The sequence below is a fragment of the Bubalus bubalis genome, chromosome 4 (assembly GCF_019923935.1).
Source record: "Bubalus bubalis isolate 160015118507 breed Murrah chromosome 4, NDDB_SH_1, whole genome shotgun sequence".
NCBI classification, from domain to species: Eukaryota; Metazoa; Chordata; class Mammalia; order Artiodactyla; family Bovidae; genus Bubalus; species Bubalus bubalis.
The window spans coordinates 109021423-109045259 of record NC_059160.1 but is presented as its reverse complement, the minus strand read 5'-3'; the positions used below and the strand labels follow the sequence as shown (position 1 = coordinate 109045259).

Below are 23837 nucleotides of genomic sequence, written 5' to 3'. Positions count from 1 at the left end.
GGGATGTCCTTTCTTGTCCTCTGCAATTATCCAGGTCCTAACCTTTTTCCAGAGATGAGCCAAATGAGGCCTTTTTCCTGTCACTTTGGAACTCATTTTTCTTTGTTATCATCATTGTCACCATATATATCACTGAATTAATAACTTCAGTTCAGATATATAAATCATAATAAAACATTAGAAAAATGAACATTATTTTCAAAACACTATATTAGTAGAGGATATTAGTCACTGTTTCTCTCACTCCAGCTCATCTCTTCCTACTTCCCCCTGTAAGATCAAAACCTAGATGAAGTTCTCATGTACTTTGTTTTCTTTATTTCTTTTTCAATTGTGTGCACTCAGAATATGATTGTTCAAGAAATAATTTGTTTAATAAAGTTTCAGTTGTCTCTTAACTTTTTATAAATTAGCTGTCTTAATAATTCCTATAATACTTAATATTTGTGAGTTGATTTACTGTTTACAAAACACTCTTTTCTCACTTGTCTCATCTTATCTGCAAAGTAAACTTGTCATAAAATGTTATTTTATATGTAATTAATGTAAATATATATATATTTAATTTGAATTTATTAAGGAAAAAAGGGTTTTCCAAAATCAAACAGTTATTTTGTTATTATATGCCTAAGACCTAGGAATGTCAACTTACTTATTTTTAGTCTATTGTTTCCACTACAACCTGTTGTACCAAAGAATAGTTGTTCCCTATGTAGTTCCCAGGAGAAGGCAATGGGACCCCACTCCAGTACTCTTGCCTGGAAAATCCCATGGACAGAGGAGTCTGGTGGGCTTCAGTCCATGGGGTCGCTAAGAGTTGGACACGGCTGAGAGACTTCACTTTCAGGCATTGGAGAAGGAAATGGCAACCCACTCCAGTGTTCTTGCCTAGAGAATCCCAGGGACGGGGGAGCCTGGTGGGCTGCCGTCTATGGGGTCACACAGGGTCGGACACGACTGAAGTGACTTAGCAGCAGCAGCAGCAGCATGTAGTTCCCAGGCTTCCCTGACGATTCTTCATTGTCAATAAATGTCACATTGCTAGGCTCCCACGGTGACTGACTACAGTGATAAACTTTAGATAGCACTTTTACAACTCTGTATCTGAGACTGAAGGTAAAAAAGATGATGAATGTAGACCTGTGGCGGATTCATTTTGATATTTGGCAAAACTAATACAATTATGTAAAGTTTAAAAATAAAATAAAATTAAAAAAAAAAAGACGATGAAATGGCCATTTGATTCTAATAAAATATACATTTGTTGATTGAATAATGCTAGTTCTGTGTATTTACTCTGTTGGCGTTTTCTTTCATCTTTACCATTATCATCATCATCATCACCATGTATATCACTGAATCAATAACAAGTTCAGATATAATAAAATCATAATAAAACAGAAAAATAAACATTATTTTCAAAATCAAAGATCTACATATCTAAAAGTTCCTTGGGTGTATTTACACCTGTAGAACTGTGTTTCTTATATTAAACTGAATTCAAAATTCTGAATTTTGTTTTTATTAATACTCACATTGAAGAGAATATAAGTACTTTTAGGATTTTTTTTTAATTTGGATTTTTACCTGAATGCTTGAAAAATGCTTTACTAGATATGCATTTCTTCAACAATATCTATTGAGAGTCTAATATATATATATATATTTTGGGGGGTGCGGAAATTATAGTACTCAAAACAGGCAAAAAACTCCAACCCTTGTGGAGCTAACATTCTTAGGATAAGCTTAAGACCAAAAAAAAATGCACTTTTATAATAGAAGTCTGTGGTGGTCAAAAGTTTCAAATAGCTGATACTGTGTTGTTTAACAAATAAATGCTTGTTATTAACTTAGATATGTATCTATCTACATAGTAAATAAACATCTCTTTGCTTTTTTTAAAAGATGAGGTATTGACTCAAAGCAGCTGAGTACAAATAAATTTACTTGAAAATTTTTTAACGTAGTTCTCCTTCCCTCTTTTGCTTCGACAAAAACAGATCATTACCAATGATGAGTAAATATAAGTAGTCATAACCAATGATGCATCTTCAGTAACAGGAAACACTGAAAGCATTTCTGCATGTAGAGAAAATGACCGATGCCTCTTCCTAGAAAAACATGTAATCTCTATATCTATAGCTCCACTTCTTAATGCACGGTTTATAATATATAAGAAGACATATATTTCTATATATACTAAATGAAGAATACAAAAGGTAATGATTTATATTTTATTACATGTTTGAGGAAAGAATTACTAAATTAGAGAATTATTTTGGAGCATAGAAACTATAAATCAGTAAGGAATCAAAATAGGGCAATGCCTGCTGACCAACGGAAGGCATTTAGTTATTTTATTTGAGGAGATGCAAAACCCATAAGAAAAGTCACATTGATTTTTGGTGAACTATAGATAAGCTTTTAATTTAATATTACCTTGGTATTGTGGGTTCAATTAAAGAGCCAGTTCTCATTTTCAACTGGTCAAGTTCAGATCTCAGCTTTTCAATTTCTTCTGCTAACCTTTCCTAAAAATCAAAGAGGTGTTACTCGGATGATAGGCATATACCAATAATACCAACATTCAATTATGATAAACCAACTACTAAGCTTAATAACTTTCTCAAAATGGAAAAATAATTAATATATTTTTATTAAGTATTGTTAGATATGACAGCAAAAAATGCCTGACTTTCCCCTTGAGATGAAAATGTGACAGAAGAAATTAATACAATTTTACCCACATTCTCTAGTACTCACTAATCCTAAATCTTTCTAAACATATGGGAAAACTATGATCATGACTAGCTATACACACATCACTTCAAAATCAGAGTAGAAAGCATAGCTGTTAAAAAATCAAGAAAAGGTTAAGAAAAGGATGATAAAAAGTCATCACCTGATATGAGCTAAAATTATTAGCTTGATATTGGTACAATAACTTGTGCATCTGAGAATTTTCTAAGATTGGCATTATCAGTTTCAGTCTGTAAATTTATGAAGACAACAGTGATCTTATAGCCCTTAATTAAATGCTCATGTAACCACTCAATTTTGTTTTTGTGATTATAAATTTTATAGCATTATAAATGTTTAAATGTGTCCTTCTATATTTTCCATTGCTGTTATTTTTCCCCCTCGCAGGGGCCAATGATGGCCATTTTGTGGACTCATACTTCTTTTCTCACCATGAGCTTTTTTCAGTGTGGCCTTTGCAATGTTTATCATATCTGTTCTTTTTATTCTTTCTACTGCCATCCTATATTACACATATTTTTACCTTTTTCCTGAATTATTTTACCAACTTCCACAGAGGCATTGTTCCCTTCCATCTCTTGCCCACACATTCCTCTGCTAGCTGTATCATCTTTAAAGACATATATGATCAAATAAAACTCTTGCTTATAGTTATCTGATACATTCTTATTATATTTATTAATTCATTGATTCATTATTTCCACAAATATACCATGAGCACCTCTTGTGTGGTAGGCTTTAAGATACAGCATGCACGCTACAGCAATGAACTATCAAATTTCCTGCCCTCATGTAATTTACAATCTAGCAGAAAAGACAGTAAACAATTTGGGTGTATAGGATGTTGGTAGGAAGTAGAAAATAGGGGAGTAAAGGAAGGCTCTGAATTAAGTGATCCTTGAGCAAAGACGGAGAGAAAGGGAGGGAGATAAAAAAAATACCTTCAGGAAAGGAATGGCAAGTAGAAGGAACGGTGGGTGCAAAGGCCTCTTTGGGGGACCACATTTGGTGAGGGAGAGGGCAAGGAGGCTTTTGTGTCTGGACTGGAAAAGTTAAGGAGAAAGGCAAGCGGTAATGGGTTTAGGAAATCATGCTAACAGGATTTGGTAAGGGTAGGCCTGAAAGCTCTGTGAACCATCTTAAAGTGTCTGGCTTTTACTCTGAGTGAGATAGGGAATGACTTGGGGATTTTTGAGTAGAGAAGTGACCTGATGATTTTGATGGCTGTGAGGTGAACTGATGAATGGGACTGGAAGGCAGGGAAGAAATGAAATTATTACTGCTCTTCCAAAAACAGGCCAGGAGGATTATGGCTTGGACAACCACGGTGTCAGAAGAGAATGGCAAGGATATTGGCTGCATTCTGAAGATAGAACTGAGAGAATTTGCTATTGAATGGGCTAAGGGATGTGGATCAAGAAAGAGGTCAAGAATAGCTCCAAGATTTTTAACCTGAATAATTAAGGGGAAGAAGTTCTGACCTACTGACATGACTGCTGGGTGTTGATTAGGTTAGTTGGTAGTGGTGTTTTGAGAGTTGAGGGGATTACTTGTTAAGATGGAGATGCCCGTGAGTCTAAATAGAGATACTGAGTTGGCTCTTGAATAAATGAACTCCTTCAGGAACAAGGACCCAGTAGGTGATCTAAATTTGTAAGTACTCAATTTACAAATGGTATTTAAAATCTATGAACTCACCAAGGACTGAATGTACAGAATATATCCAAGGATGGTTCTAGGAACTTTAGAGATCAAGATAATGAAGAGAAACATGAAGAAAAGAAGTTGAGTATATGAAGGATTTTACTCATAATGGACTTTGCTGCTGCTGCTAAGTCACGTCAGTCGTGTCCGACTGTGTGCGACCCCATAGACGGCAGCCCACCAGGCTCCATCGTCCCTGGGATTCTCCAGGCAAGAAAACTGGAGTGGGTTGCCATTTCCTTCTCCAATGCATGAAAGTGAAAAGTGAAAGTGAAGATGCTTAGTCGTGTCCAACTCTCAGTGACCCCATGGACTGCAGCCCACCAGGCTCCTCCGTCCATAGGATTTTCCAGGCAAAAGTGTACTGGAGTGGGGTGCCATTGCTTTCTCCATAATGGACTTTGAGTTATAGATAATTGAGTGGAAATTTGAGAAGTTATAGATGTGGTTAGATTAGGAAATGTGTTCAGCTGTATGGAATGGCATTCAGAAATGATGTATGACCTGGGATTTCCTTCCTCTAGATACTGACATGAACAGAGATGTAAAGCATGGAATGATTTGTACTGCTGATTGCCTGGGCAGATTGTTGGAATTATAAGGTTCAGGTAGGTGGTTGGGGAGTGGGTTCTGGGGATCTTGCCAGAAGCACACAGAGCTTTGAATAACATAACATTCCAGAATAGGATCGAGTCCAAAATTCACAATCTGGTAACATTCTAGTCCTTTAAACACATACCAGTCACAGCAAACTTCTGGTGATTCAGCAAATCAACCATCTTTGTTTTTTCTCTACGCTACTGCATAGGTATGTCCTCTTCCCTACCCTTCTCTGTTGGTTAAGATCATATGTGCCTTCAAGAGCTGGATGAAATGTCATCTTCTTCATGGAGACATTCTGAACTACTCCAGAAAGAATTAGATGCTATCTTTTAGGCACCATACTGAATTGTTCTAATACATCTATCTTTCAGGGGATAAGAGTATGTGCATCCTGACTGTGGGACAAAATAGCTATTTTTAAATTAATATCATAATATGTAGCATTCAATATGGTTAGATGTACAATTGTTCCTTCTTCTCTTTATTCTCTCATCTTTTCCAATACCTTCCAAATGTCATATGTTGTCAGATCTTCCATCCCTTCCTTCTCCCTCTCCTTTTCTGCCTCTCTCCCTTCATTCCTTTCTTCTTTCCATCTGTTTCTTCCTTCCCTCTATTACTCTCTCTTTCCCTCCCTCCTGCCCATCTCTGTTTCCATTCCTTTCATCTTTTGTTGAGCACACATTTAATAAGTCACTTATTAAGACAGTGATTAGGTATTATTTCATTTACCTATGCTGAACAAAATAAGACAAAATTGCTAACAAGAATTTTATATGCTAAGGAAGGAGGAAAATACATTATCAATGACAGCTTTTAATGTTTCATAATCTGGTCCTTATCTGTCTAGTCTCTTATGTATTCTACAATAAGAATAACTGATTCCAGTAAAACTGCTAAGCCCATTATTATTTAAGATCTCAAACCTAACTACTCATCCTCTCCCCACTCTAAGCACCTGCAATCAGGGCACAGGTACTGTATTTGAAAGACTTGCACCACAGTCCTATCTTTCCTTAAAGTTTTCTGAAACCTTCTTTGGAGCATCAGTATATGGTGCTCTCTCTTACCTGTAGTTCTTATTGTCTATTTCCCTCATTTGGCACTTGGCATCTGCTACTCTACAATTCATTGCCTTGTGCTTTTTCTCCTGAGATTTTTCAGATACTTTAGAACTAAGATTTTGTTCGCAAAGATGTAACTTATCACAACTGTTATGCACAATAGTTATTTAATACATTGCAGCTAAAATAATCTCAGACTAGACACAAATCAGTGCATACATTTTTATATAAAGTTCAAAAAAGTCAAAATAATTTTTTTTTTATGTTAGCAGTCAAGATAGTGATTATCCTTTAGCATAAAAGTTGCAATTATAGGCTAACAATGGGGGGCTTCCAGGCTGTTGATTTTTAGTGTGTTGGCTTGTAAAAATTTATCAGGCTCTCTTTCTATATGTACACTTTTATGTATGTATTATATAAAATTTAAACTATTTTAAAAGATAATATCCTAAAATTATTATCAAATTTATTTTACAAAAAAACATTCACCATGGTGAAATAGAAAAGTGGACAAAATGTAAGGTTCCATAATACCTTATCATGTAAAGATTCTTCCAGATTCTTTCTGAAAGTTTCTGATTCTTGAATTAAAACATTCTACAGAAAAGGAAAGAAGAACAGATAAATAATTAATAAAGTAAAGAGAAAATCACTCAATGTGTAGATTAATTTTCTATGACTCAAGAATTTTCTTTGATTCCTTCCTTGGCACCATTTATTTTTTGGTTTCCATGGAAACTAAGTTTCAATGGAATCTTTAAACAAGACACGAACATTTTTAGAAATACATAATTAAAATGGGAAGTGTCATTTTGTAACAGTTGGATTGACATATAAGATAACTATTAACTTTTAAACTATTTTTGTCAACCTCTTCTTAGTCTTTTTAAAAATAAATAAATAAAATAAAATTTGAAATAATCAGTTTACTCTTTAAATGAGAAAAAGTGAATAAAAAGCAAAATTTTAGCCAAAGCTGTCACAGAGAAGAATTCAGATGAACTCATTTTTATTACCTGAAGAAAGAAAAATTTAGGATCATATATTTTAAAGATTCAATTTCTGAACCTTTATTTCATATACAGAATGAACAATTTCTAAAAATGATTAAATTATTAAATAAAAATAAAATTTAGCTATTTAAAAATTAATGTTACATGACATGATATCTAAATAACTTGCATGACAGATTAAAAAAAATCCTTGCCATAAAAGTATTACTATTTTTAAAATCTTTATATTTTTCTTGTAGTATTACAAAGCATGATTTATAATAATGCATTCTTTTTATATTCATAGAGTAAAATTAAAGTAAGAGTTTGGTAACTGGCATGCACTTGGAACTGAATAGGAAGAAGGTATGCCTTATGACTTGATGGGTAAACTGATCAAATTTCTTTAACATTTTATTGAAATATTTTTCCTGTTTTGGTTTACTGTATGGAGCAGGGATAAATGTCTAGTTTAAGTAGTGACTGGCATTCAATCTAAATTTCCAAAATGATTTCTCCACCTGGGTTTTAATTCCTACCTTTTTTATACCATGGAACTGGCAATCAGCTGACATAACTTTTGTTGATCTGGTAGTTGCCAACTATTAATGAGACATATAAATTGTGAGTGAAATTGCAGATTGTACAAAAGCCCGTTTTTGGAAATAATATGGCTGAAAGTATTGCATTTCTAAATTCTGTGGTGAGATTGACACTGGTTTTATTGGTGATATAAACTCACTCACATTTTGGCTTTTAGATTAGTAGCAGATTCAGATACTTGAAACATTTGAATGGTTCATATCCAAAATACTATTTTTTGTCTTAATCTTTTTTGCACACCAGGTGAGAAATAAATGAAACACTTTCATCACAAAACCATACCACATTTCAATACATTTGTCTATATGATCATGCTACATATATTATATAACATGTAACTTTTTTTATTCACTTAAAAATTGATCTTACATATTTTTATAGAAGCCATTTGTTCACTTTTAAGATGTATCAGGCTCCTTTCAAATTAAAGAAAGTAAATGGATCCTCTGACCAATACTATGATTGCAGCAGAGCAGAAAGCAAGCATGATCATAAGAATATAGCTAATAATCATGTAATTGGTCATTTTACCTTCTCTTCTAGAGCGGCCATCCGTTCCTTTAAATGTAGCTGTAAGCGTTCATTGGATTCTGTCAGAAGTCTGTCCACAGTATCAGATAATCTTTTGTTGTGCTCCTCATTCATTTTCTCTCTTTGCCTAGCCTTATATCCAAATAAATAAATTTAACATAAGAATCGTTTAAAAATTATTTGGGTTTGTTTTTATTTTTTTTCTAGTTTAAATATGGAATTTAATTTTATGTTTGTTTTGATTAAATCGGCAGAAGCTCTTTTTTAATGCACAAGGCATATCCATATGATTTTTAAATATAACCCATAATCAAGAAAGGCATTCATTTCTTATATGTAGAGTATAAATCCATAAACTGAGGCTTGAGAGGGATGGCTCTTAAAATACATACTCTTTGAAGTTCTTGATTTTTCTCTTCCAGTTGACCTTCGAGATGCCTCATCCGTTCTTCAATGTTTCCATGTCTTTCTTCAGCCTGTTAAGAAATATGAAGAATGCATCTGACATGTAAGATGTGGTTAAGACTTTTCCTCTAAATAAACTGAAATAAAATGTAAAGCAAGCTACTACCAACTGCAAATGTAGTTTTCAAAAAATAAACTTTCTTTCAACAGGCAGCTGAACAGCATTGCTTGAAATGTGTCAGCTACAAAGGCCTGTCACATCCAAGCATCAGCAAAACATTGGAGTTATTTATGAGCAATGAGATCAGCCAAATGTAACATGCAGACTGTGCATGGTTTGAACACAAACCTGCCATTGTCCAATCTTAAGCTCCTGAAGCACTCAACTGCACAGATGGTCGATTATCAATAAATAAAAAGTAACAAAATTTTTAGAAATGAAAAGAAAAAATTAGATGGATTCTATTTAGCGATAGAAAGTAAAGTCCAGTAGGACTACCTTCCTACGTATGGAGATCATTTCTTGTAGTTTAGCTTCCATAACATATTGATAATCATCAGATGAGGTAGAAGAGGTTGGATCAGACTAACAAGTCAAGGAAAAGGAGAGGGACAAAATTGAAAAATCAGAACTAAAGACACTGACACTGAACAGAACATAGCACAGAATGCTTAAAAGAAAAGTGTGACAGCAAATTTAATACTTTAATAGACAGAATTTTATGTGGAAAGAACTACACTGATATTTGGTGAACATGATGCAGTTGATGGTTGTAAGTGAAAAACAATGATATGCTCAAATAAAAAGCTACCAACCTAAGGTATGAAAGGTTAGTGATGGCTGGCGATGAAAGATTACTACAGAACAAATTAAAGCAACTCTGAGAGTCATGTAATCGTTGGAATTATGGGAAACCAAACACTAGAATATGTTTCTGATACACTGTCAAAAGTTATGTGTTTTGGTTTGTTATATTACTTAAAAATCATGGAAACAGTGTACCTCAATGTTGAGGAGTAGGCCAAGGCAATGATCTCAGGTGAAATAAATTTGAAATCAGAGAAGAAGCTAAGCTATGGGGTTAATTAATAATTGGAGTATTCTCCAATTCAAGCAGGATTGAGTTTCCTCAGCAACAGTGGCAAACTTACAAAATGACTTCTGGTCTCTGAATACATACTATGGTTGTAGGTGTAAAACCTTAGCATCTACTCTTAGACATAGCCTTAATTTGACATTTTAAATGAAAATGATTAAAAGTCCTCAAATTACCAAAGGGACAGTAGTGCTGTGAGGACAAGAATACTTATGGCGAACTTTCCTGAAAGATACAAGGGGCCACTCCAAAACCGATTCTGCATTGATTTGTTGCTATGGAAACTAAACAGCGCCCTAAAGTGAAAAGGCGGGACAGTGCCTTTGTGAGCTAAGGTTTGCCCCGTCACAAGGTTAGTTACATGTCTTGGAGGTGAATGTCAGGTAACCACAGATGCAGAGTGTTCAACACATGACATTGCTGATAGCTGAATTGTATTAGTATGTTATGCACAGATTACATGTAAAGTTACATCAACATTTTAATCATAATTACAAGTTAAATGATCACAACAGCCAAAGTACCTTATGTCAGTATAAACAATATTTAACTCCAGAGCATATTCTATTACATTTTATAAGTTCATTCTAAAACAGAGAAACTTACTTTATGCAAATATGAGACTATATATAAATATGTCATGCAGTACCTGCAAAGAAATAGTAACCTATTCATGTATTGGTTCATATGCATATGTACTATTTTATCCAACAAATTCCAATTTAATCTATAAAATGAACATTTAACATTTAACTAATGGGCTTATGTGGATTATAATTCAACATTTATATTTTATAAGATTTTCCTTCTGATATTCTTATTTCATAAATTGGCAAAGTAATGAATAAAAAAGAAATAAACAATTTCTCTCCCCAAATCTCCAACCAGAAGCAATAAAGAATGCTACCATAGTCTTCAAATGCTACAAAACAATTTTATAATATTATTTAAAATTTATAATTCAATTATTAATACTGTATATAGGTCAAAATATTACTGAAATGATATACTTAAATTCTTAAACAGATCTGTAATCTCTCAAAATTAAATTTTAACAAGTAATATTATGTCAGTTAGTCAGGTGATTGATTCAAGGTAGTCAAAGCATGAACATTTCTATTTGCAAAACTGTTCACTCCAATATACAAGTAGAGTTAGTATATCTTTCCAAGGTCCTTAAAACTGCTACTGTTTACATCTTAACTACTGAAAACACACCAAACATTGTGAAACTTCACTTCAGAGATTAAACAAGAATTCTGTCACTATTTTGTTGATATTTTTAAATCACTATTTTGTTGATATTTTTTATTGGTACTAAAAATGGATGAAATACCTTATGAAATTCAAGATGAATTATGTCCTGGCTGAGGGAATATGCATTTTAATTAAAAAAGTAAACATCATAAATCAAAAGATTGGGAGCCCAAAATGTTTATTAGTTGTGTATTCACTCACCGAAGCCAAATTTTTCATTTTATCCCTAGCCACCAGCATTCAAATCTTTTGACTTTCTGAAAGCCTTAAATGAGCTTTAGCTACCTATTTTTACACATACGCACACACATACATACACACACACCACCAGCAGAAGAAAAGATTGTCTTATCAACCAAACGGTAAATTCAGACATCATCTCTAAACAAGCACTGGATAAATGTGCAAGCACTACTGATTTATGTTCATCTTAACCCGAAAAGACTGTAATTTAAGGAAATGATGTAAATACTAGAGTCACGCAAAAACAGTCTGCAATTTTATGACTCCTTGATGGGATATAGGGTGTATCTTGGTTTCACTCTCTAATGTGACAAGACAATTTTCAAATGAGCTAAAGTTTTAGAAAAAAATTACAGGAAGAAATGGTTTTGAGAAGAAGGTGAATATATTTGGAAATGGAAAAGGAATTAAAATTAAAGAGAGGAGGGCCAAAGAGAATAAAAAATACATAGCAGATAATAAAAGAAAAAATACATATAGACCAAATAAAATACATGAAAGGTTGTTAATAAAATCATTCAAAACATAGGATAGGGAGTCTAGATTTAAATTAAGGATACATCATAAATTAGTGAGAAGTCAAAAATATTATGAAGTAGAAAAAGACTACGGAGATCAATAACAGTAAGGTTTTGAAAACAAACGGGTATGAAAACAATGAACTAAAGCTGGTTTTAGAGACAGTCCCTTTAGGTCTTGAGAACAGAAGATAAGAAAATGCTTAAAAATTATTTTAGCCATCAAACTTGGGAGAGCAAATGAAAGACTGAAAGACTGATCTTCAAATGTTATAAAAGGGTTACAAGCAGAGGGAGTAAATTGAAAATAAAATCTCAGGACCAGAGGAGCGTGAATTATGAATTAAATATGGCCATCTGAAAACTATATATCTGAAATAATCTGTTGATATACAGCCAGTCAGTAGAGAAAACAGCAAAAAGGACAAGCAGAGTGAATTCTAGCAGCGTCACACATTTTAAGAGAGATAGAACTGCTCAAAAGGGAGGAAATCAAAAGGTTTTGATATTTGGCAAATCTAATACAGTTATGTAAAGTTTAAAAATAAAATAAAATTAAAAAAAAAAAAAGGTCTAGATGAAGTAGAATTTTAGTAATGTATTATTGGGGGGGTTCTGGGTGAAGTCGCTCAGTCGTGTCCGACTCTTTGTGACCCCGTGGACTGTAGCCCACCAGGCTCCTCCATCCATGGGATTCTCTAGGCAAGAATACTGGAGTGGGGTGCCATTTCCTTCTCCAGGGGATCTTCCTGACCCAGGGACTGAACTTGGGTTTCCCGCATTGCAGGCAGATGCTTTAACCTCTGAGCCATCTGGGAAGCCCAATGTATTATTAGGTAGGAGTAAACTGAGGAAATATTTTGGGTGCATAAATGAATATAGGTATCAAATATGATTCCAATACAATTAAATGGAGGGCAAGACAGATGAGATACCTACTTTAAGTTATTTTTAAATTCTAAATTAAGGATTCTTAGGGATATTTAATTAAAGTCTCACTTGTCAAGTATTATGTTTTAAATTATGCTTTATTCTCAATCAATCAGAGGTTAATTTGGGGCAAATTTGCTGAATTTTAAATTATGTTTTGGGGAGAGAGATTCCAGACTTTCTTGTATTTTACTCACACAATATTGATGACTATTTCATACTAAAATATCACAAAAGTTACTTTTATTATTTAACCACTTGCCTAACTCCTTCTAAAATATTTCAATTCAATAAGATAACCTAAAAAATCCTTTATATTCCTCAGATGAAAAGCCTAAGTATGCATATCTTAATCCATATTACAGTAATTTAAAATGTGCTTTCAAAAAAATAGAATACTACTAATCTGTTTGTACTTTTTAAATAATTTCAAGAATATTTCTCAAATTAAATAAGTTTATATTTATTTTAGAAAGCATACATTTCTGAAACTGCCATAATGGTTTATGGTACTCTGATCTGTGACTATAGAAGGAGCCACATTGTATCACCCTAATCAGACAAAAGTTCTATTCAGCTAGTTAGTTCAGTAACTCTACCAACACCCAACTATTCCAATACTTTCTACTTTGTCAACTGTTTTTCCTTTCACTATCTGATTAACTACCCTATTTTAATGAACAGGCATCAGTTTACTGTTCCTCTCTAATCATCTGCTTTTTCTGAAAGCAACAATGTGTGCCTACTTTTACTTTGCTGCATCAGTTGTTTTGGATAATCCCTAATATCAGAGTTTATCATTTGCAGTTCATATATCTGTCTGTGAGCCATTTAGTACTATGGTGTGAAAAAAAGCTTCCATGATCTAGGAGTCTGGCAGGCTACAGTCCATGGGGTTGCAAAGAGTCAAGACATGACTGAGTGACTAACACTTTCACTTTTCACCAACAATGTTTAAACATCTAAAACGTGTGTACTTTTTTGAATTGATATTAATATTCAAACATGCTTTTAGTGACAAAATCTGGACCTTTATTCTAGTGACATGCATATACACTTTGAAGCAATTGCCATTTCCATTTAACCGTGAAAGGTAAGAGCAGTCATTTGGGCTTCCCTGGTGGCTCAGCTGGTGAAGAATCCACCTGCAATGCAGGAGACCTGGGTTCAATCCCTGGGTTGGGAAGATCCCCTGGAGAAGGGAAAGGCTACCCACTCCAGTATTCTGGCCTGGAGAATTCCAGGACTATTCCTGGGGTTGCAAAGAGTCAGATGTGACAAAGCAACTTTCACTTTCACTTTACAACATTATAATGGTTGCTAAGTTCTAAAATAAGCAAATTGCAGAATTTTATGTCCATAATGGAGCAGTTAATTCTGAACATTCTTCAGAATATTATTGATTTTATTGGTTCAGAAGAAATTTCAACTATTAAAATCACTTTCTGTATTTAATACCTTTAGATTTTACGGCTCTACAAATCTAATTTTCAACTTCTAACAAATTTTTTTCATACTGTAATCAGAAAGAAATCAACTGCTTATGATACTTCCTGCATTTTTAAAACTGTACAATTTATATTAAGCTTACTAAATTATTATGTCTCATGTATATCCATGTTAGAATCATCATTATGTTTTTATATTTGGTGATTATTCTTATGTACAAATATTACCATGGAAAATTAGCTATAAGAACATGAAACTTTGTTTTTGCTAATGTTTAAATAGGCAGAGAAATAATCACATTCATTTATCAATCATTCATTTCAACATAAATAAGATATATGTAATATAAAAAGTCATCTAAACAACAGACCAATATAATATAAACTCCATAAAGCCTAAAGAACATCTTTATAGATTCCATCTCGATTACTAGTCATTTCTATAAGTATTAATATATCTAGATTGACCAATTGTTTTATTGTAGTACCTTTGTCAGGGCTGCAATTCTCTGAGCCAATTCAGCCTCTACTTCAGGTAAGGTCTCAGCTTTTCTCATAGTTTGCTGCAACTTTTGCTCAGCCAGCTCAAGACGCTCTTGTAACTGTCTATTCTTCTCTTCCATCTGAACCAGGGATGAAAAAAGAGACACTTGAATTGTCACAGTTAGGAGAGCAAACACCAGTCACTAGAGGCTGTGGGCTTCAGCCTTTATCCTAGAGTTAAAATCAGCTACTAATACCACTTGTTTTCATATATTGCTTATCAATATTCCTTAATAAATTTAGCACATAAAAAATGAAAACCTTTTACCAACAACAGCAAAAAGGAATGAAGTTAATAGTGAGAATTAATTTGGACAAATGAGACACAACTTAGTACTCAAACCTCAAATGCACCATAATATCAATTGACTGAAAATCTTGACATTAGCTAGAGGAGGAGAGGGAATGGGTCACAGTGATTGAGAGTTCAGGCTCTAGAGATGAAGTTGGCTAACTTTTTCTGCTAAAGACCAGATAGTAAATACTTCAGGCTCTGTGTATCACAAAGTCTCTGATTCAACTACTCAATTCTACTATTGTAGCACAAAAGCAGTCAGAGCTGATGATTAAATGAATGGGTATGGTTATGTTTTGATAAAACTATACTTGTAAAACAGAGCCATAGTTTTGGCATGTGGGCTATAGTTTGCCCATTCCTTCTCCAGAGCCGGATAGACCTAGGCTTCCATTACTGACTCTGCAATTATGTACTTGTGACCCTGGGAAGGCAGTCATGTTCTCTGAACCTGAGTTTCCTCTGTATAATAAATGCACTTATTTTACTCTCAGTAATATAATTGTATAATAGCTATTATCCTTTACACTATAATAATTGTACTTACAGGTGGTGGTTGGATTTAAGTGAGGTTTTATATATATATATATATATATATATAGGTTACCACAGTTTCTGGTTCATGTCCAGATCCAAAGTAAATATTAATCATAATTTTTAAGACAAATTTCTAGATTATATACTGAAAATCACATCTATTTAGTTAGCTCGATTCTAAATTGCAGAGAATAATTTATTGCTAAGGAATATCATAGTTTATGTACTCCATGTTTTGTGAGAATGGCGAGAACACATACAGACCAGAAGGAAACCAAGGTGGAGATACTGAACCTGCCGTAGGATGGCCTCTTTATTTGCTAACTCATTCTCTAGTTTGTCATTCATGTCATGTATGGAGGTAGATTCTCTCTGAGCACTGAGGTAACGCTTCTCGAGGGTCGTGATTCTTTCTTCCATGTCTTCCTTCTGTGCCATAGCCTAAAATGAAAATAATTTAAAAATCAAATCAGATTCTCAGTTTGTGTATTATCTTATTATCATTTAAATAAAATAGTAAGATATTAAAAAAAAACAAAACTATTGCTTCCTTGAGGTAAATTTCATTCTTTTCTTTTCATAAAAGGGGTGCAGGATTTCATATGTGTTTTATCAGCTTATCTATTAGAATTCTTGCATCTTGGGTTAGCAAAAAGCATTGTCTCTTTGAGAATGCAACAAAGTACATTTTAAATCTACCTACTGCACAACTGGTATTCTTAGAAAAGAAGTGGCAGAAAAATTAGCTCGTTATACAGTAGAGATAAGTACAAATATGGATAGAGTTACAAACCATAAAATTGGCACAATGGTACCTGCAGTTCCAAATTGCATAGGAATTTTCAAATGACGATAATAAATATCATCAGTATCCTTATCTTCATGTATAAGTAAGAATAACTCAATGGTTAAAAGAGAAGGCAAAAATGAAATAAAAAGTAAACTTGAGTCACACTCACAAATGAATTGACAAGTTTACTTTGGAACTTAACCATTTCCCTTGTTTAATTGGAATATGTTATTTTTCAATTAAAAAAGAATTTAGAGACTTCAATGAACACAGATCTCTAGGGGAAAAATCAACTATTGGTGCAAAAGGAGCAATAATTCTAAATACTTATGATAAATATAATATTAAATATTACATTAAGCAATAATTTTAAACCATATAACTCACAGATCACATGGACATAATTTTATCTTCCAAAGAGCCTAGATGAGAATTTATTAATAGGCAGATAACCTACTTCTTTGAGCTATTGGGGAAAATCGGCTCCAGAAGTGAACACCTTGGGCTTGGTGTGGTTTTCTGATAATTCGGAAAACGCTTTTACATGTTGGTGGTTTAGCCTCTAAGTTGTGTCGGACCCTTGCGACCCTATGGACTGTAGCCTGTCAGGCTCCTCTGTCCATGGAATTCTCTAGGCAAGAAAGCTGGAGTGGGTTGCCATTTCCTTCTCCATTTTTGTATAAAAAGCCTAAAACTGAGGAGATGGCGGTAGCTTCCATATATTACTATCAAGGTCTCTTTAATCACTTGTTCCTAACCAGTCTCTTTTACTCTCCTACAGGCAGAATCAATCCTGCCACACCCACAGAAGAGATAAATTCTATTCCTAGTTTCCCAAAGAAATAGAAGCCCTTAAATGGACAGCCTTTTAGCATCCTGAACTTCCCTCACCAGCATCTGGAAATTTAACCACATCCACACATCCTTAACTTCTACCTTTCACTTTAGAACAGCTGTTCTGCCTTCCCTCAAAGTTTACTCATTATATGTATTCTGGCTTTATGCTTTTTCTACTGTAGAGATCTTGATCACTTTTTTCTCTTGAATTTTCAAGCTGATAGTAGAGGTAAATCTCAAAACAATAGCTGAAAGAATGAAACAGGTTTATAAAAGTTTTGGTATACATTAAAGGTGTAGGGCAGAGGAAAAAGAGATGATTCAAAGAAAATAAAAATAAAAAAGATAAATCATTTGCTTGACCACTGTCCATAACTGAATTGAAACTATGAAACCAAACTGTTGGAGAGGATGGGAAGATTCACCATAGCTTTAAAATTAAGTAAGCAAATTAATTTATCAGGTAATTAATAAAATCCTAGAGAAACAGAAAGCTGTTCAAAAGAAAATATTATTATTGAAAACCACTACTTGGATCATTTGTGGAAACTATTTATATAGTCATAATAATGAAGAACATAATAAAGAGTCAAACATGACTGAGCACACACACACATACACAGAATATTAACACTGAATGTGATTTGGAGATGAGTCTAGTGGAAGGATGGATGGAAGAGAAAGGAAGTGAAAGAACAAAACAGATAAAATCCTCATATGAATTTAAAAATAAAATAAAATTAAAAAAAAAATCCTCATATGATAGCAAGACATAGTCAAAGTGAAAGTTGGTCAGTCGTGCCGACTCATTGTGACCCCATGGACTACAGAGTTCATGGAATTCTCCAGACCAGAATACTGGAATGGATAGCCTTTCCCTTCCCCAGGGGATCTTCCCAACTCAGGGTTCGAACCCAGGTCTTCGGCATTGCAGGTGGATTTTTTACCAGCTGAGCCACAAGCAAAGCCCAAGAATACCGGAGTGGGTACTCTATCTCTCCTCCAGAGGATCTTCCCAACCCAGGAATCAAACCGGGGTCTCCTGCATTGCAGGCGGATTCTTTATCAACTGAGCTATGAGGGAAGCTCATACACATTTCTTAAATCATATCAATTTATACACAGAAAGGTTTTATTTTATTAACTAACAGTTTTAGTTTTATAATTAAAGTTGTTGAAAGGAATTGTTTTATTGTTAAAGTATACAACTCTTCTGCTGCTGCTGCTGCTGCTAAGTCGTTTCAGTCGTGTCCGACTCTGTACGACCCCATAGACGGCAGCCCACCAGGCTCCCCCGTCCCTGGGATTCTCCCGGCAAGAACACTGGAGTGGGTTGCCATTTCCTTTTCCAATGCGTGAAAAGTGAAAGTGAAGTCGCTCAGTCGTGTCTGACTCTTAGCGACCCCATGGACCGCAGCCCACCAGGCTCCTCCGCCCATGGGATTTTCCAGGCAAGAGTACTGGAGTGGGGTGCTATTGCCTTCTCCAATACAACTCTTCTAGACCTCACAAAAAACATATGCCAAACTGTTGGCAATTTTTTTTTAAACAAATTAACACAAATGTAACCATGTGAATAATACTTCAACATCAGTTGCTATTTCTAAGTAACAAACATATTTTTAGAGAAATAAATTCATTGATATGGCGCTTCTTTTACAAGCATGCTTTCATGATATGTAAAAACATGTTTTTTAATTTCATTTTCAATAAAATGTCTGTTCTTTTGGGAATTCTTTTAGTAATAGCAAAATCCTCAACCCTATCACCCACTAGTCCAAATAATTTTTAAGCTTATCAAAAAGCAATACAATTGTTTGCTAAAACTACCTATGTTAAAAATACCCTTCATATCCAAAGTCAAATTTATTTAAGCCAGCATCTCATATTGGAAAATTACACTTTATCACACTAAACTGGTATAAAGGCAGTTATAACTGACATAGGACTTTTTAAGCTCACCGAAAAAAAAGAAGTCATTGAAAGTTTCCTTTCAGAAAGTTGGTTCTTTTTAAAGTATACCTGTGGCGGATTAATTTTGATATTTGGCAAATCTAATACAGTTATGTAAAGTTTAAAAATAAAATAAAATTAAAAAAAAAATAAAATAAAATAAAAAAAAATAAAAATAAAAAAAAATAAAGTAAAGAACTTTTAAATTGTAAGAACTGGTTTTATGATCATATCAAAACTGTTTTCTATACCTGTTTTAAATTAATAGGATTTTCACCTACTCTAGTTTAGAAATTACATGCCTCAAATATAAAATATAGCCCTTTAGTACTGTCTTCAATAAATATCACTTACGCAGGCAGTTATATAAGACTAGAAGCAGTTCTAGAGGACAGCGGCACTCCTCTGAAAACTTGTCTGTCTGTGGAAGCTATAAAGCTCAATAGAATCTCAGACCCCAACTTCACTCCTAGAGAATGTACACAACCAGAACGAAGGAACGAAAGGTAAGCGATCACAAGCATATCCAAAGCAGAAGTGCAACAGCATGTCTTCCTTCCTGTAGAATACGGTAAAATGATTTTTTCTTTTGTTTTGAAATCAAAAAGCACCTAAAGGTTTCTGTTAGATCTCCTTTCTTTCATTGCTGCTGCTCCTACTAGTAATACTTCTTTTTTAAATGCAACCTTTGAAGGGCATGAACCAGCTCTCCAAGTACTTCAAATACCTCTCACAGAAGCCTTTAAGACTTTACGAAATGTCAAACAACAATTAATATAAAGGTAACATTTTTTTGGCTCAGAAAGTCTCAGAGCATTTCAGTCTTTAAAACCACAGCTGATAATTTTCTTAGACATCTAGGATAAGTTTAAATAAGAGAGAAATACCAAAAGTAATGGCTAAAAGGATTGAAATTAGGCTTTGTTGCCTTCTTTGATTACCTTAATCCTACTGAACTTCAAGGCCAAATTAACACCTACTTGGTTATTTATGTTTATACTAATGTTCAAAAGTGTGAAAATTAATCCATCAATTTGTCAAAAATTATCCAAATTATTTTTTTCAACAGTATATACACTTCCCTAGATCATAGCCATCCAAACAGAAGCTACTATTTAAAAAACTTTTCCTTAAAATTTAGACTTACTCTATTTTCTTTATTTTTTAGTCCAACGATGGTAGGGGTTTTCAGAGTATTCCTTCAGAGTGCCTACAATTGTTAATTGTACTGTTATATATCATAGTGTTAATTTCATTTTCATTCAGAACTCTGGGAATGTTATGTCAATTATGTAGCCCAAGAAAAAATTCTAAACCTAGTTTACATATATAAATGTCTTACAAAATTCAGTTAAAGGCATACATGTGCTTCTTCAGAATGTGACTATGAAGTAGCATATCCTTGCTTTTAATCCTAGTTTTTGATACTTATTAGCTTTGTTCTAGGTAAGCATTGCTTAATTTTTCTATGTGTCATCTTCTTTTTCTTAAAATTTAGACTCTGGTTGGGATATTAATACCTACTACATAACACTGTCATGATATAATATTGTAAGTGCTTTGCATGATGTCCTGTATATAATATACACTCAGTAAATGCTAGCTTCTTTTTTATTATCATGTACAATACCCACTCAATAAATAATAGCTTTTTGTTATTATTTATGTATTATTTTTATTACTATTATACCTACAATTATTAATAGCTGATCTGACTATGACATATGTTATGTGTAAGAGTCATTGGATGGGACTTTGGTATTTCACCTTTAATTCAATGATTCATATAGGAGATTCAATTTATAACTTCAGGCTGTGTTGCCAAGAATAAATTTTGAATTTACAAGTTGGAGAAATATCTTTTCCCTGTGTATTACTAAGAAATTCTAAGCAAGAAAGTTTTTCCTAGTTCCTGAAAACTTCAGCCTAAAAAAGGGAGAAAAAACTGCATAATTAATTTTCTCTTGACTTGAAGGTTATAGACTATATTTTATTATAACAAATAAATGTAATTCTATAATAACTTAGAGTTACTAAAGTGAAAAAATATAACTCCACGTTTCAGATAACAGAAAACATTAAATTATATGTACTCATTCATACAATCACTTAGGGAACATTCAAAGAGCTCTTAAGAAGTTAGAGTGATGAGCTGTTTTTATTCACAAAATAAAATATAACTGAAATACTTCACAGAAAATTTTAACTCTTTACTTAGCAATATGTTTAATGAGGTATTACTGTTACTCATTAAATACCTAGCTAGCAGCCTTTTTTAAAGAGTGGAGAGCTAATTCAGTCTCTGTCATGAGACTGACTATATTTTCTAGTGTGAGTCCTGTGCAAAGCTTCAACCAAGCCCCTACTCTAACAGGGCACAGTCAATTTAAGGAGCACTTAAGATGAAACTTAAAAATTAATTTTGAATAGATGTATTTCTTGACAAAGAATATTTGCTAAAATATAGTCTGAAACCATTAATGAAAGATAAGCACACAATTTGTTTCAGATATATTTGACTATGCATATGCACAGCAACAGCACTGAAGTTTTTTTTTCCTATTCTCTATTTTTTTCTTAATTAAACAAAGATTTATTGCATATATCATGTATAAATGATAGTGTGCTGGCAGCACTATAGAGACAGCAAGGAGAATCACCTTATTTTGTTTTCTACTTAAAAATCTTGCCAGCTAGTAGTCTTTGTAGCTTGCAAGCTAGTAGACAAGGATACAAAGCAAAGTCTGAAATTTTTAATGTTTATATGATACCTTTTGAAAGTACATGATTTTCATACTTTCTTGCTTATAGAAAAGGTAAAAGGCTTGATAATATGGGAAGTAGTTATAGTGAGCTGCATTATTTTTGATGGCTGCTATCTCTGAATAAATGATTGCATCTTGCTGATTTGGAAGCTACCCCTAATGGAAGAAGCACGGATTCTGAAGATGGAATAGTCTTGCATCCTTTATGGTGCTGGGAAGTCGGGAAGTGGTGTGTTGGGAGAACAGTGGGTAGGCCTTGGACAAGTTATTTACATAACCTGAGAAAAATGGCACAAGTAGAAGTATCTTCCCTTTAGGACAGGAGAAATGAAAGAAATTAAACATAATGCATCTGGAATAGATTCCAAGGTCGCTTCTCAAGTGATTTCTAGCAGCAAACCAGAGCCCCATGGCCTGTGACCTGGATGTTATGGGAAATAATTTATTTGGCCTTCACAGTGTCCTTAATACACACACACACACACACACACACACACACACACACACACGATGCATCCAAAAGACAGGTAGAATATAGGTTCCTTGTCCAGATCTCATTAACCCTATCACTTCCTACTATATGTATCTCCTCTTTACACAGTTATATTGTTTGCCTGGGCTCTGGAAGCATTTGTGTTTGCACCACTCTCCCTCAAATGTGAATGATGAGAAATATTCCTTTCTCATGAAACCTTTCTATATTATAACTACATAGAAATTATGAGCTGATAAGAATAGTTCTATTTTAAAAGAATTCCTTCTGAAAGCAGAACACACCTTAGCTATTGAAAGGAATTCCTAATTTGAACAAAAATATCCGGCATCAGATATGTGACTGATATTTTAAATCTGACTCAACTTTTTGTCACCTACATCCAAACTATTTAGAATCAAAGTTTTATTTTTACATAGATCATAAGAAATGGGTAGCTGGGGATACTGGGCTCTATCTGCGAGTGACACTGGATTCAGTTCAGTTCAGTCGCTCAGTCGTGTCTGACTCTTGACTGCAGCATGCCAGGCCTCCCTGTCCATCACCAACTCCCGGAGTTCACTCAAACTCATGTCCATTGAGTCAGTGATGCCATCCAACCATCTCATCCTCTGTCGTCCCCTTCTCCTCCTGCCTTCAATCTTTCCCAGGATCAGGGTCTTTTCAAATAAATCAGCTCTTCGCATCAGGTGGCCAAGGCATTGGAGTTTCAGCTTCAACATCAGTCCTTCCAATCAACACTCAGGACTGATTTCCTTTAGGATGGACTGGTTGGATCTCCTTGCAGTCCAAGGGACTCTCAAGGGTCTTCTCCAACACTGCAGTTCAAAAGCATCAATTCTTCAGCACTCAGCTTTCTTTATAGCCCAGCTCTCACATCCTTGCATGACTACTGGAAAAACCATAGCCTTGACTAGACAGACTTCTGTTGACAAAGTAATGTCTCTGCCTTTTAATATGCTGTCTAAGTTGACACTGGATTAAACAAGTGTAAATAGAACAGGTGAGTGTTAAGTGAAAACAAAATAAAACAAAACACTGCTAATTCTGTGAGACTAAGAGATGAAGAAGTAGAAAATGATTAAAAGTTCAAGAATGGCCCTGGTGGTTTACTGCTCAAAAATCGTAGCATTTCATAACAGTAATATAGAAGAGAGGTTACACTTCACCTACTTTATAAATTCACTGAGTTTGAGTGCTGGAAGGAGTGAAGATGAGAGATGCATTTGTGAACTGTTAATTCATACAAAGGCGGGCATGCATGCTAAGTTGCTTCAGTCATGTCTTACTCTATGTGACCCCATGGACCATAGCCTGCCAGGCTCCTCTGTCCATGGGATTCTCCAGGTAAGAACACTGGAGTGGGCTGCCATTTCCTTCTCCAATATAAAGGCATAGAGAGCATTATCTAAGCAGTGGCAGATTGGTCTCTCACTTCATGGATCATCTATCTTACTCTGAGATAGTAG

At 34.1% G+C, this 23837-nt stretch overlaps 1 protein-coding gene across 14 annotated transcripts in view; it reads right to left on the bottom strand.

The window, feature by feature from the left end:
• Window positions 1-23837, bottom strand: part of PPFIA2 (PTPRF interacting protein alpha 2) — a 493970-nt gene that overhangs the window by 98557 nt on the left and 371576 nt on the right. For all 14 annotated transcript variants that reach the window (XM_044941884.2, XM_044941885.2, XM_044941887.2 and 11 more), the window contains 6 exons: window positions 15825-15971; window positions 14644-14778; window positions 8650-8733; window positions 8258-8389; window positions 6666-6728; window positions 2440-2531 (listed from right to left, as the gene is read on the bottom strand). In XM_044941884.2, coding sequence (XP_044797819.1) covers window positions 2440-2531; window positions 6666-6728; window positions 8258-8389; window positions 8650-8733; window positions 14644-14778; window positions 15825-15971 — 653 coding nt within the window. The remainder of the gene's footprint in view (window positions 1-2439; window positions 2532-6665; window positions 6729-8257; window positions 8390-8649; window positions 8734-14643; window positions 14779-15824; window positions 15972-23837) is intronic.